This window comes from Cyrtonyx montezumae, unplaced genomic scaffold (assembly GCF_038088225.1).
Source record: "Cyrtonyx montezumae isolate F1298 unplaced genomic scaffold, pur_monq_1.0 scaffold_67, whole genome shotgun sequence".
Lineage (NCBI taxonomy): Eukaryota > Metazoa > Chordata > Aves > Galliformes > Odontophoridae > Cyrtonyx > Cyrtonyx montezumae.
Genome location: NW_027072075.1, coordinates 24542 through 37572, shown reverse-complemented (window position 1 = coordinate 37572; position 13031 = coordinate 24542). Strand labels below are relative to the sequence as shown.

General features: G+C 56.2%; 1 protein-coding gene across 1 annotated transcript; it reads left to right on the top strand.

Moving 5' to 3' along the window:
• Positions 1–3857: 3857 nt before the first annotated feature.
• DHDH (dihydrodiol dehydrogenase) lies at positions 3858–11434 on the top strand. The gene is given in 10 exon segments (XM_065750201.1): positions 3858–4066; positions 4173–4284; positions 5505–5668; positions 8864–8889; positions 8891–9051; positions 9054–9116; positions 9701–9825; positions 10860–10925; positions 10927–11011; positions 11310–11434. Coding segments are annotated over 10 exon segments (1107 nt in total). The 5' UTR covers positions 3858–3874; the 3' UTR covers positions 11423–11434.
• The last annotated feature ends 1597 nt before the right edge of the window (positions 11435–13031 follow it).

Sequence of the window (13031 nt, the reverse complement as noted above, 5' to 3'; positions counted from 1 at the left end):
CAAAACTGACCAGCAACACAGGAAAGGTTGAACAAATTAGAGGAATAAATATGGAAATATGTGGAAGAAATGCAAAAGGAATGTACAGAGAGACAGAACAGAAAGTGAAACCTCACATCAAGAACGTTCTGAATAAGGACTGGAGTGTTTCAGGTTTAAATGCAACTGGGAAAAAAATAAAGGAGATTGTAGAGGGTGTAGTTACAGATTGTGGGATGCCACAACCAAGTGGTCGTTGTATTTAACATTTAAATTGTGCCTCCACCATTGGTGCTGATATGCGCCACAATAAATTAACTCCTCATCCTGAAGAGGTGGGCAGACACAGTTAATAAACATCGAATGAACAGCTCGTCTCTACATTCTGGTCTTAGATTTCTTATGCTTGCACCCAAATCCCGTAGTCCTAATACTGTTCTCTTGACAGCTCTGGTTTTGGCTTTGCATACAGCAAGGAGGAAACAAGCAAAGACAAATGAAACACCTTCAGGCATCACAGAGAAGAAGGAATGTGAGCTGCGCCTTCCTGAACACTGCACTGGTTCAGCAGGTTCCCAGTTGTAAGCAATTAGCTTCTGCCTAGCAAACACAGAACGTACTAAGCATAAATCAAATCTCAGAAACAGAAACCATCTTTCCTGGAGAAGAAAATAAAATCATGTTTGAGTTTTGGTTCAAAAGAGAATAACTGGGGAATAAGCACTTAGCCAGCAGCACACACCCTGGTCCCCTTGCTTCAGAATGTGATTACTCGATAAATGTTGTGTGGGTTTGTCTCTCAGTTGAGTGTAACACATCTCTGATTCGTGTTTATCAATTTTCCTACAGGAAAGTGGAGTGATAGTGAGCTTCCCTACCTGCTTCTTGTAAAGGCATCAGTGGGACCCACAGACAACAACAGGTATGATTGCAGTGGTGCTCACAGATTCAAGGGCCAAACATGAGCTTCATTGGAGCTCCTAGATGCTGACTGAAGCTGCAGAGGCTTAAACAGAGCTGGTGGGCATGTGGGTGGAGGCTCCAGCCTTGACAAGTTGCTCATTACTCAGCTTCTTCAACTGTGCAAGATTCGGGCCCGTCCCCACTTGACCTTCCAGAACATGCAGTGTAGACCAGCACTGTGTCGGGACAGGAATCCATAAAAAAAAGGGTAAGAAATAGCAAGCAGGGTTTTCCCAATCTTTAGCTTCATTCTGATAGAGAAGAAGGTAGGATGGATGGGTTCTGTATGACAGACAAGCTCAACTGCTGCCCTGACATATGTCTTGCTTAGGTTTATAGGCCTCCACGTTTCAATTCATTGAACTAGAAAACTCCTTGAGAGCAGAACACCACGTGGGTGCTCATTAAGTACAGAACACCAGGTGGGTGATAACAACCACGGCACAGACAGAAGGGGCAGAGGCCAGGGACACTCCATCTCTCTCCCACTAAGTTCCTGTTGTTACTCAACAGATCTTCATAGTCACACAAGATGAGGTCCTCTGGGGAGGTGCTACCTTAGCTTCACTAGGCCCCTACTCCAACTTCTCCTTATTTCCTTACTGTGGTGATCTCAATTCAGTCTTCTTGGCAGCATTTGGGACATGAACCCTCTTCGTTCTCAGTCTCTTACATCACCCCACTGGCTCAAACAATCAATTGAATATCATTCCTGTAGAGCTCACCTTCTTCTATGGTGGTGAACTACACTTAGTGTGCAGAGGAAGAGAGAAGGGATGAAACGAAGAGAGCGAGCACGTAATCATACACTGAACTGAAGCAATGTCTTTCATTGAAAATGTAAATCCAAATGTATGGGAACTGCTGAATCACGGCCTGAACCAATGATTGATCACTTGAGGTTGGCACTGAGTCAGCTGCGGGAGCACAGGTGAAGGCAATGCACCTGTGTGACCGGAAGGAGTGGAGTCTTGCTCCACTTCTCCTAGACCCCACTTAAGGTCTGACCACCACAGGGGAAGGATCTCTTGTTGGAGATCCCTCCTTTGTTTTGGATTCCATCCTTCAAAGCGGTCCTTTGGCTGCAATTCTTGCATCAGTTTGCACATCAACCTCCTCCGTCTTTGTTCGAGCTCCTTCAGCCAAGGTGGTGGCACTGCGGATGCTGACGCAGCATTCTCTCTCTTTCAGATTCAACATCCCACGCTCCTTCTTTTAATAACAGCCTACCCAAGGCTAACCTCTTTTGCAATGTAACACACAACAGTGACAAATGTGAGCAAGCAGAATAGACATGCAACAATTAATGTGGTCACAGATAACAAGGGTCTTGCATTACTCCTTCTCGGAACCTGTATACACAGATAGAAAACAAGGATGACAAGGATGGGATCATCCATTGAGTAAGAATATGATGCTCTTACCCGCAGGCACTGGTAGCAACCCATGTATAAAAATTCAGAGGTGATTTGAGAACGAGAAGTACTCGTCCTATAGGCAGCAGATCAACGTAGACTGGCTTTCCCAGTCTTAATCCTTAATTAACCACTTTGAAGCCATAATTCAAACACACAGTGTTTTTAACCCGTTGCTAATGAAGGTGGACTGTTCACATTCTGAAGATATACGCAAGTTAAATTCATGGAATTTGAGAAAATCGAACCTATCTTGGTACAGAGAAGAGCTGAATGGAGTACACAAGCTGCAAATGGCATCAATCATGGGGAGAAGGATAATAAGAAAGGGCCCCATCCAACCTGGCCTTGAGCAGCACCAGGGATGGGGTACCCACAACCTCTCTGATCAGCCTGTGCCGGTGCCTCAGCATCCTCTGAGTAGAGAATTTCCTCCTAACATCAAACCTTAACCTCCCCTCTTAATTTAAAGCCGTTCCCTGTTGTCTCACCCTCATCAGATCAGTAAAAATGGAACGGAAACCAAGAAGCTGCGCATTGCCATTCCCGTTTTTCTTCGTAGAGGTTGTGACAGCAGGCTGGGATCTGGGCAGAAGGAAGGAAACAGAGCCGCTGTGTGGATGGCACTGAGCTCAGGGCTTTGAATTCTGCCATCCAGGACACGTATGCCCAACCTTCTGTCTTTCCTGGGCTGAACTGAGGGAAGAAGAGTTGTCACGGGGCCATAGATCACTCCAAAAGTAATGCCTCCTGTTTATTCCCTTGGAAACTACAATAATGGCATACAATTGTTTGCCATAACTTGGTCTGGTGTTGTGCTCTCCCTGTGCTGTGTTCCCAGTGCCCACAGTGCACCTATGAGCGGCTGGCACGCTGCGAGTCAGGTATAAATAAGCAGGAGGAGATGGAAACCGTGGTGCAGTTAGGAAACCGTGACTCTAATTGCCATCATGTAAGTGAGGTGGGGTGACTCACACAGCTGGAATATAGTGATTGAGGGCTGCAGGCGTTTCAGGAGGGATAGGCGAGGTAGGACGGGTAGGGAATCGCCCTCTGTGTTAAATAAAAAAAGTGGATGGAGCGAGAAAAGCAAGGGATGCAGAATGCAATCAGAAGAGATTCTTCACCAAGGGAAGGTTGGTGGCCTTCTGGGGGGGGGAGGAGGAGGAGAGAGCCACGCCCCCTCTCACCTCATTTGCATACAGGCTAACCACCCCGGGGAAAGCCATTTGAGCCACACTCCCCTCCCCCGCACCCATTGGGCCTCCACCACCACAGTGGGGGGGGGGGGGGGGGGGGGGAGGCCAATAGGGAGCAGCTCCGCTAACCCCACCCCCACAGCACGCATAGGGCGGCCCGGGGGTGAGAGGGGAGTGCTTCATGAAAGCCCCCCTCCCCCAGGATCCCACTAGACACCATTAGGACCCAACGGGACACCCAACTGGAGTTGCTCCCCACAGGATACAGCCAGACACCACTTGGGACCCCCCTCTACCCCCCCACCTCCTCCAGGAACCATGGAGACCTCACTGGGCAGAACTGAAACCCTCCCGGACAACACCAGGACCACTTTGACCCCCCAGGAGACCACCCAACCCCAAGCCGGTACCACCCAACACCCCCCAACCCGCTGGGGCATCTGCTCGGCCGGCAAAATCAGCCACGATTTCCTGGTGGCCCTACGCACACTGCCCACCGAGGAGCACCTGGTGGGTAAAAAAAGGGGTCCTGGATTGGAGTTAGTGGGCAGAGGGGTGGGGGTGGGGGGTCACCCCATTGGCAGCCCCTCCACATCATCCCACCCCCCAACTCCAGGCGGTGGCGGTGGCAGCGAGGGAGCTGTCCCGTGCCCAGCAGTACGCGCGGCTTCACGGGGTGGCACGCGCCTATGGGAGCTACGAGGAGCTGGCGAGGGACCCCCAAGTGGGTGAGTGGGGCCATGGGGTCACCACTTTGTGGGACTGTAGGACGTCGGGACACCCCCACCCCCCCCTCAGTGGGATCATCATTGGGACTGTGGGGGGGGACATCGAACTGTCACCCACTGGCACTGGTTATCGGGTGCATGGGGTGAGGACGGTCCTCCTGTCCCCACTGGGGTCCCCCTGGCCCCGGTGGGGTCTCTCTGTCCCCACTGGGGTCTCATTGTCCCCAGTAGGGTCACTCTGTCCTCATTCGTGTCCCCTCACCCCCACTGGTGTCTCCCTCTCCCCAGTCAGGTCCTATCATCCCCAGTGGGGTCTCTCTGCCCCCAGTAGGGTCTCCCTCTTCTCACTGCTGTCCCCTCATCCCCACTGGTGTCTCCCCTTCCCAACAGAGTCCCACTGTCTCCAGTGGGGTCTCCCAGTCCCCAGTATGGTCTCCCTGTCCCCAGTAGTACCTCACTGTCCTCACTGGTGTCCCTTACCCCCACCGGTGCCTCCCTGTCCCCAGTAGGATCCTATTGTCCCCAGTGTGGTCTCTTTGTCCTCAGTGGTAACTCGCTGTCTTCTCTGGTTTCCCCTTGTCCCCACTGGTGTCTAACTGTCCCCAGAAGGGTCTCCCTGTCCCCAGTGGGGTCTCTCTTTCCTCACTGGTGTCCCTCGCCCCCACTGGTGTCTCCCTATTCCCACTAGGGCCCTATTTTCCCCACTTGTGTCTCCTTGTCCCCAGTGGGGTCTCCCTCTCCTCACTGGTGTCCCCTCATCCCCACTGGAGTCTCCCCATCCCAACAAAGTCTCATTGTCCCCATTGAGGTCTCTCTGTCCCCACTGGTGTCTAACTGTCCCCAGTGGGGTCTCCCTCTCCTCACTGGTGTCCCTCACCCCCACTGGTGCCTCCTTGTCCCCAGTAGGGTCCTATTTTCCCCCCCACTTCTTGTCCCCAGTGGGGTCTCCTTCTCATCACTGATGTCCCCTCATCCTCAGCAGGTGCCTCCCTGTCCCCTATAGGGTCCTTTTGTCCCCAGTGGGGTCTCTCTGTCCCCAGTGGGGTCTGCCTTTCCTCACCAGTGTCCCCTCACCCCCACTGGTGCCTCCCTATCCTAAGGGTTCTCCACTGTCCCCACCGGTGCCTCCCTGACCCCAGTAGAGTCCTACTGTCCCCAGTGTGGTCTCTCTGCCCCCAGTAGGGTCTCCCTCTTCTCACTGGTGTCTCCCCGTCCCCCAGACGTGGTGTACGTGGGCACGGTGAACCCTCAGCACCTTCCAGACACCCTCATGTTCCTGCGGGCACGCAAGGCCGTGCTGGTGGAGAAGCCAATGGGCGTCAGTGCCCGCGAGGCCAAGGAGATGGTGGCGGCTGCACGGGAGGCGGGCGTCTTCCTGATGGAGGTGGGCCCAGTGCTCCCAGTATCCCTGTGGATAGGGCTCCCAGTAAGGCCAGGGCTCCCAGTAAGGCCAGGGCTCCCAGTAACCCTATAGCCAGGGCTCCCAGTAACCCCGTGGCCAGTATTCCCAGTAACCCTATGGCCAGGGCTCCCAGTAACCCTATAGCCAGGGCTACCAGTAAGGCCAGGGCTCCCAGTAACCCCATGGCCAGTATTCCCAGTAACCTTATGGCCAGGGCTCCCAGTAAGGTCAGGGCTCCCAGTAACCCCATGGCCAGTATTCCCAGTAACCCTATGGCCAGGGCTCCCAGTAAGGCCAGGGCTCCCAGTAACCCTATAGCCAGGGCTACCAGTAAGGCCAGGGCTCCCAGTAACCCTATAGCCAGGGCTACCAGTAAGGCCAGGGCTACCAGTAACCCTATAGCCAGGGTTACCAGTAAGGCCAGGGCTCCCAGTAACCCTATGGCCAGTATTCCCAGTAACCCTATGGCCAGGGCTCCCAGTAAGGCCAGGGCTCCCAGTAACCCTATGGCCAGTATTCCCAGTAACCCTATGGCCAGGGCTCCCAGTAAGGCCAGGGCTCCCAGTAACCCTATAGCCAGGGCTACCAGTAAGGCTAGGGCTCCCAGTAACCCTATAGCCAGGGCTCCCAGTAACCCCGTGGCCAGTATTCCCAGTAACCCTATGGCCAGGGCTCCCAGTAACCCTATAGTCAGGGTTACCAGTAAGGCCAGGGCTCCCAGTAACCCCATGGCCAGTATTCCCAGTAACCTTATGGCCAGGGCTCCCAGTAAGGCCAGGGCTCCCAGTAACCCCATGGCCAGTATTCCCAGTAACCTTATGGCCAGGGCTCCCAGTAAGGCCAGGGCTCCCAGTAACCCCATGGCCAGTATTCCCAATAACCTTATGGCCAGGGATCCCGGTAAGGCCAGGGCTCCCAGTAACCCCGTGGCCAGTATTCCCAGTAACCCTATGGTCAGGGCTCCCAGTAAGTCTAGGGCTCCCAGTAACCCTATAGCCAGGGCTCCCAGTAAGGCCAGGGCTCCCAGTAAACCTATAGCCAGTATTCCCAGTAACCCCGTGGCCAGTATTCCCAGTAACCCTATGGCCAGGGCTCCCAGGAAAGCTAGGGCTCCCAGTAAGGCTAGGGCCAGTGTTCCCAGTAGCCCTGTGGCCAGGGCTCCCAGTAAGTCCAGTGCTCCCAGTAACCCTGTGGATAGGGCTCCCAGTAAGGCCAGCTCTCCCAGTAACCCCACAGCCCCACAATGCTCCCATTACACCATTCCCAGTACCCCCAGCCCGTCCCAGTGCCCCCGTGATCCCGTTCCCAGACCTTCCCAGTCCCACATAAGAGTACTTCCAGTTGCTCCCAGTCTCTCCCAGTGCCCACACCCCTCCCCCCAGGGCTTCAGAGCAACTTCCTCTTAATCCCCTATAGTGCCATTTCCGGTACTTCCAGTCCCTCTCAAATGCACATCATCCCATTCCCAGTCCCTCCCAGTCCCCCATTATGCCATTTCCGGTGCTCCCAGTCCCTCCCAGTACCTATATCTCTCCCCAGGGCTTCTGGACCCGTTCCCAGTCCCTCCCAGTGACCACAGTCCCGTTCCCAGTGCTCCGTAATCCCATGCCCTCACAGCAATCCCATAACACCACTCCCAGTCCCTCCCAGTCCCATTTCCAGTACTCCCCCCCAATAACCCCTGGCAACCCCACTCCCAATGCCCCCAAACCAATTTCCAGTGCTCCCAGTCCCTCCCAGTCCCATATCATCCCACTTCCAGTGCTCCCAGGACCCCAAAACCCCATTCTCAGTGTTCCCAGTCCCTCCCAGTGCTCCCAGTGCTCCCAATCCCCCAAAATCCCATTCTCAGCATTCCCAATCCCCTGTAATCCCAATCCCAGTGCTCCCAGTGCCCCCATAATCCCACTCTTAGTATTCCCAGCCCCCCCATAGTGGCTCCCAGTGCCCCATAACCCCATTCCCAGCTCCCAGTCCCATATAACCCCACTCCCAGTGCTCCCAGTGCCCCATAACCCCATTCCCAGTGCTCCCAGTCCCATATTACCCCACTCCCAGTGCTCCCAGTGCCCCATAACCCCATTCCCAGCTCCCAGTCCCATATAACCCCACTCCCAGTGCTCCCAGTGCCCCATAACCCCATTCCCAGCTCCCAGTCCCATATAACCCCACTCCCAGTGCTCCCAGTCTCCCGTAACCCCATTCCCAGTGCTCCCAGTCCCTCCTAGTCCCATATTACCCCACTCCCAGTGCTCCAGTGCCCCATAATCCCACTCTTAATATTCCCAGTCCCCCATAGTGCCTCCCAGTCCCCAGTAAACCCATCCCCAGTGCTCCCAATCCCACTCCCAGTCCCTCCCAGTCCCATACTGCCCCACTTCAGTGCACCGAGTGCCCCATAACCCCATTCCCAGCTCCCAGTCCCATATTACCCCACTCCCAGTGCCCCAATCCCCACTCCCAGTGCTCCCAGTGCCCCGTAATCCCACTCTTAATATCCTCAGTCCCCCATAATGGCTCCCAGTCTCATATTACCCCACTCCCAGTGCTCCAGTGCCCCATAACCCCACTCCCAGTGCTCCCAGTCCCATATTACCCCACTCCCAGTGCTCCCAATCCCATATTACCCCACTCCCAGTGCTCCAGTGCCCCGTAATCCCACTCTTAATATTCCCAGTCCCCCATAATGGCTCCCAGTCCCCAGTAACCCCATTCCCAGTGCTCCCAGTCCCATATTACCCCACTCCCAGTGCTCCAGTGCCCATAACCCCATTCCCAGCTCCCAGTCCTATATTACCCCACTCCCAGTGCCCCAATCCCCACTCCCAGTGCTCCCAGTGCCCCGTAATCCCACTCTTAATATTCCCAGTCCCCCACAGTACCTCCCAGTCCCCAGTAACCCCACTCCCAGTGCTCCCAGTCTCCCGTAACCCCATTCCCAGTGCTCCCAGTCCCTCCTAGTCCCATATTACCCCAATTCCAGTGCGCCCATAACCCCATTCCCAGTGCTCCCAGTCCCATATAACCCCATTCCCAGTGCTCCCAGTCCCCATAATCCCACTCTCAGCATTCCCAACCCCCCATAGTGCCTCCCAGTCCCCCATAACCCCATCCCCAGTGCTCCCAATCCCACTCCCAGTGCTCCCAGTCCCTCCAGCTCCCCCATTCTCCTCCCAGGGTTTCTGGACCCGCTTCTTCCCGCCTGGATCGGCTGCGGGCTCTGGTGGACGGGGGGGCCCTGGGGGAGTGCCGGGTGCTTCTGGGGTCCCTGGCTTTCCCACTTCGGGACGTGGAGAGGCTGAGGGAACCCAGTTTGGCCGGGGGGGCCCTCCTGGACCTGGGGGGCTACGGGCTGCAGATGGCCAGCGCCTACTGGGGAGGGGGTGCCCCCCCTTGAGCCTGAGGGCAGAGGGCTGCCTGCACCCCTCGGGTAAGGAAGGGGGGGGGGGGGGGGCTCTCATTGGGATGAACGGGGTCCCCATGGGGCCTGGAGGGGGGGTGGGGGGGGTGGGGGGGCGGGGCTGGGTTCGATGGGTTTTAATTGGTTTTATTATGGGGTGGAGACCTAAGGGGCTGCAATAATGGGGGCATCAGGGGGTCTTATGGGGGGGGGGGGGGTGTCCTATGTTGGTATATGGAATCCCTATAATGGGGGGGGGGGGGGGGGGCTTACTACTGCATAGAGGTGTATGGGATCCCTACAGAGTTTGGGGGTCCTATGGGGACTTGAGAGATGGGGGGGGGGGGTCTGGGGGCTCCCATATGGTTTTGGGGGTTCCAGTAGGGTTTACCTATCATACGTGGGGCTGGGGGGGTCCCGGGGGCGGGGGGTGGGGGGGTGGTTCTCAGATGGGGGGATGTGAGGGGGGGGGGGGTGGTTCTCAGCTGGGGGGGACCTAAAACCCCCATGGGGTGGGGGGAAATGGGGGGGGGGGGGGAATATGGAGGGGGAAACTTTGCAGGTGTGGTTGTCACAAATGGTGCCTTTTTTTTTGGTGGGGGGGGGGTCCGCAGGGGTGGACGAGACGGTGACGGTGACGCTGCAGTACGAGGGGGGGCGGCAGGCGGCACTGACCGTGTCCATGGACGCCAAGCTGCCGGGGGGGGCCACGCTGGGGGGAACACGCGGATGGGTGGAGGTGTGGGGCAGCGATGGAAGGGGGGGGGGGGAGGGGGGAGGGGAAAGGGGGCACGGAGGTGGGGGGGAGGGGGAGGGGGGACTGGGAGTCTGCTTATAAGGAGCTGGGGTCAAATTTGGGGGGGATATTGGGGTCAATTTTTAATGGTTGGGGGGATTTGGGGGTCAGCTTTGAAAGAGGGGATAGCGGGGTCTGATTTTAAGGTGGAAAGAGTGGGATCTGTTTGGGGGGGGGAGAGAGTGGGGTCTGATTTTAAGGTGGAAAGAGTGGGATCTGTTTGGGGGGGGGAGAGAGTGGGGTCTGATTTTAAGGTGGAAATGTTTGTGGGGGGAGAGATATTGGAGTCTGATTTTAAGGTGGAGATATTGGATCTGTTTGTGGAGGGGGGGGGATATTGGGATCTGATTTTAAGGTGGAGATATTGGGATCTGTTTGTGGAGGGGGGGATATTGGGATCTGATTTTAAGGTGGAAAGATTGGGATCTGTTTGTAAGGGGGATTGAGTGGGGTCTGACTTTAAGGTGGAAATATTGGGATCTGTTTGTAGTGGGGACAGATACTGGGGTCTGATTTTAAGGTGGAAAGACTGGGATCTGTTTCTGGGGGGGAGATAGTGGGGTTGGATTTAAAGGTGGAAAGATTGGGATCTGTTTGTAAGAGGGTGGGGGAGTGGGGTCTGACTTTAAGGTGGAAAGATTGGGATCTGTTTATGGGATGGGGGGAGATAGTGGGGTCTGATTTTAAGGTGGAGATATTGGGATCTGTTTGTAGGGGGGTAGAAGGGAAGAGAAATTGGGGTCCTCTGTCAAGAGAGGGAGGAATTTGGAGTCTCCTTTTAAGAGGAGGACATTGGGTCCATTTTCACGAGGTGGGCATTGGAATGGTATTGTGGGGAAATCTGGGGGTGCTGGGGGCGGGAGAATCCTAAAAATATGGGGGACTTTCAGGGTGGAAACACTGAGGTTCTCAGCTTTGTAGTGGGGAGGAATAAGGGGGGCGGGGGGGGGGAGTCACTGCTGTTTCCCTCCCTGCAGATCCCCAACCACATGAACTGCCCCACTGAGCTCATCTGGGAGGGCAAGAGAGAGGTTTTCCCTCTGCCCCCCCCCCGCCGAACCCCTGAACTTCGAGAACAGCACAGGGCTGCGCTACGAGGCCCAGCACGTGCGGGAGTGTTTGCTGCAGGGTGAGGGGGGGGAGAGAGGGGGGGTGAGGGGGTGAGTTTTAGGGTGGGAGGAGGGTGGGAGAGAAAGAGTTACAGGGTCCTAAATGCCGGGGGGGGGGGGGTCCCAAAAGAATGTGGGGTCCCTAAGAATAACGTGGGAGGTCCAAAAATACTGCGGGGTGCGGCCAATGATGGAGGGGGGTCTCAAATAATGGGAATGTCCCAAAACAATGAGGCTCGGGGAGGGGGGGGGGGGGGGGGGGGGCAGGCACAATGATGGGGGGGTGTCCTGCTGACCCTGTCACCCCTCCCCACCCAGGGCTGACCGAGAGCCCCGTGATGCCGCTGGCTGAGAGCATTCTGATCGCCGAGATGATGGATGAGGCGCGGCGCCAGGTTGGGGCTGCAGGGCCGGGGGGCACTGCCCCATAACGGACCCTCCCCCCCCCCTCTTCCCCACCCTACCCCTCCCCTCCCCCCCCCTTCTCCCCCGGCAAAATAAAGCGACCAACCCGCCTTGATGCGTGCAGCACCAGCGTTTCGGGGGAGGGGGAAGCAAGAGGGGTTAGGGAATATTTGATCAAACCGAGCATGGAGAAAACCGTGGGGCTTTAGGATGCACCCAGGGGTCAACACGAGGCCTGACTGCGACAAAGGGGCTCCTCAGGAGCGCTCGGTGGTCCTTGGGGGACTTTGGGGTGCGCTTCAGAGCCTTCAGGACTCCCTCCTCCTCCGAGGAGCTCGAGGAGGACCCGAGCGTGTCTTGGAGTCAAACTTGGCCTACCCAAGCCATCAGGCACTACTGGGTGGTTACTGGGTTTAACTGGGAGGACTTGAGGCCGCCTGGAGCACGCGGTGGGCTCCTCAACGCCATGGGGTAGGCCTCTGTAAGAGATTTTTTCACACCATTGCCTCCAAGTTTGCTGATGAACGTGTCCAAGCAAGACCTGGCTAGGGTTGCAAAATCCATTGTCTAAGGGACACGGCAGATGGGCACGTCCTGGGGCAACGAAAGAGGGATAATGACGGACAGAGAGCACTGCTTTGTGTGGTGCTCATCCCGGGGGTAGGAGGATGGGGGGAAGACAGCCATCTCAGGAGATGCTTGCCTGGCACCCTAGCACGGGGTAGGCAGGAAAAGTGGAGGATGAAAGAGGCATCGACCACCATGAGGATGGGTGATGACCACCATCTAAACCTTCATGAGCTGATCCCTGCAAGCTGACGGACTCCCTCCTGAGTCCTGCTGCTTTCTCCTGGACCTAGGTTCATTAGGTTGGGAAGGACCTACAAGATCATCCAGTCCAACCCTCCTCCTATCACTATCCCTACCCAACTACTCAATCCAATCCCTCAGCACCTCATCTAAACGCTTCTTGAGCAGCACTAGGGACGGTGCCTCACCCCCCTCCCCAGGCAGGCCATCCCAGGGCCTGACCACTCTTTCAGAGACAAAATGTGTCCTCAGGTCTAATCTAAATCTTCCTTGGTGCAACTTGTGGCCATCCCCTCTCGTCCTGTCGTTATTTATCAGGGAGAAGAGGCCCACCCCCTCCTCACCACAACCCCCCTTCAGGAAGTGGCAGAGTGCAATCAGGTCTCCTCTGAGCCTCCTCTTCTCCACCCCAAACCATCCCAGCTCCCTCAGCCGCTCCTCATTGTGCTCCAGACCCCTCCCCAGTTTTGCTGCCCTTCTCTGAACACGCTCCAGGGCCTCAATGTCCTTCTCGTAGTGAGGGGCCCAAAACTGAACGCAGCACCAGAGCTGAGTGCAGGGGGATGCTCACCTCCCTGCTCCTGCTGGCTACGCTATTTCTAATCCAGGCCAGGATGCCGTTGGCCTTCTTGGCCACCTGGGCACACTGCGGGCTCACGTTGAGCCGAGCATCACCCAACACCCCCAGGTCCTTTTCCTCTCTACGTCCTTCAAGCCGTTCTGCCCCTATAGCATTGCATGGGGTTATGGTGGCCAAAGTGCAGCACTCGGCCTTATTGAACCTCATCCCATTGAGCTCAGCCCAGCTCTTCAGCCTATCCAGGT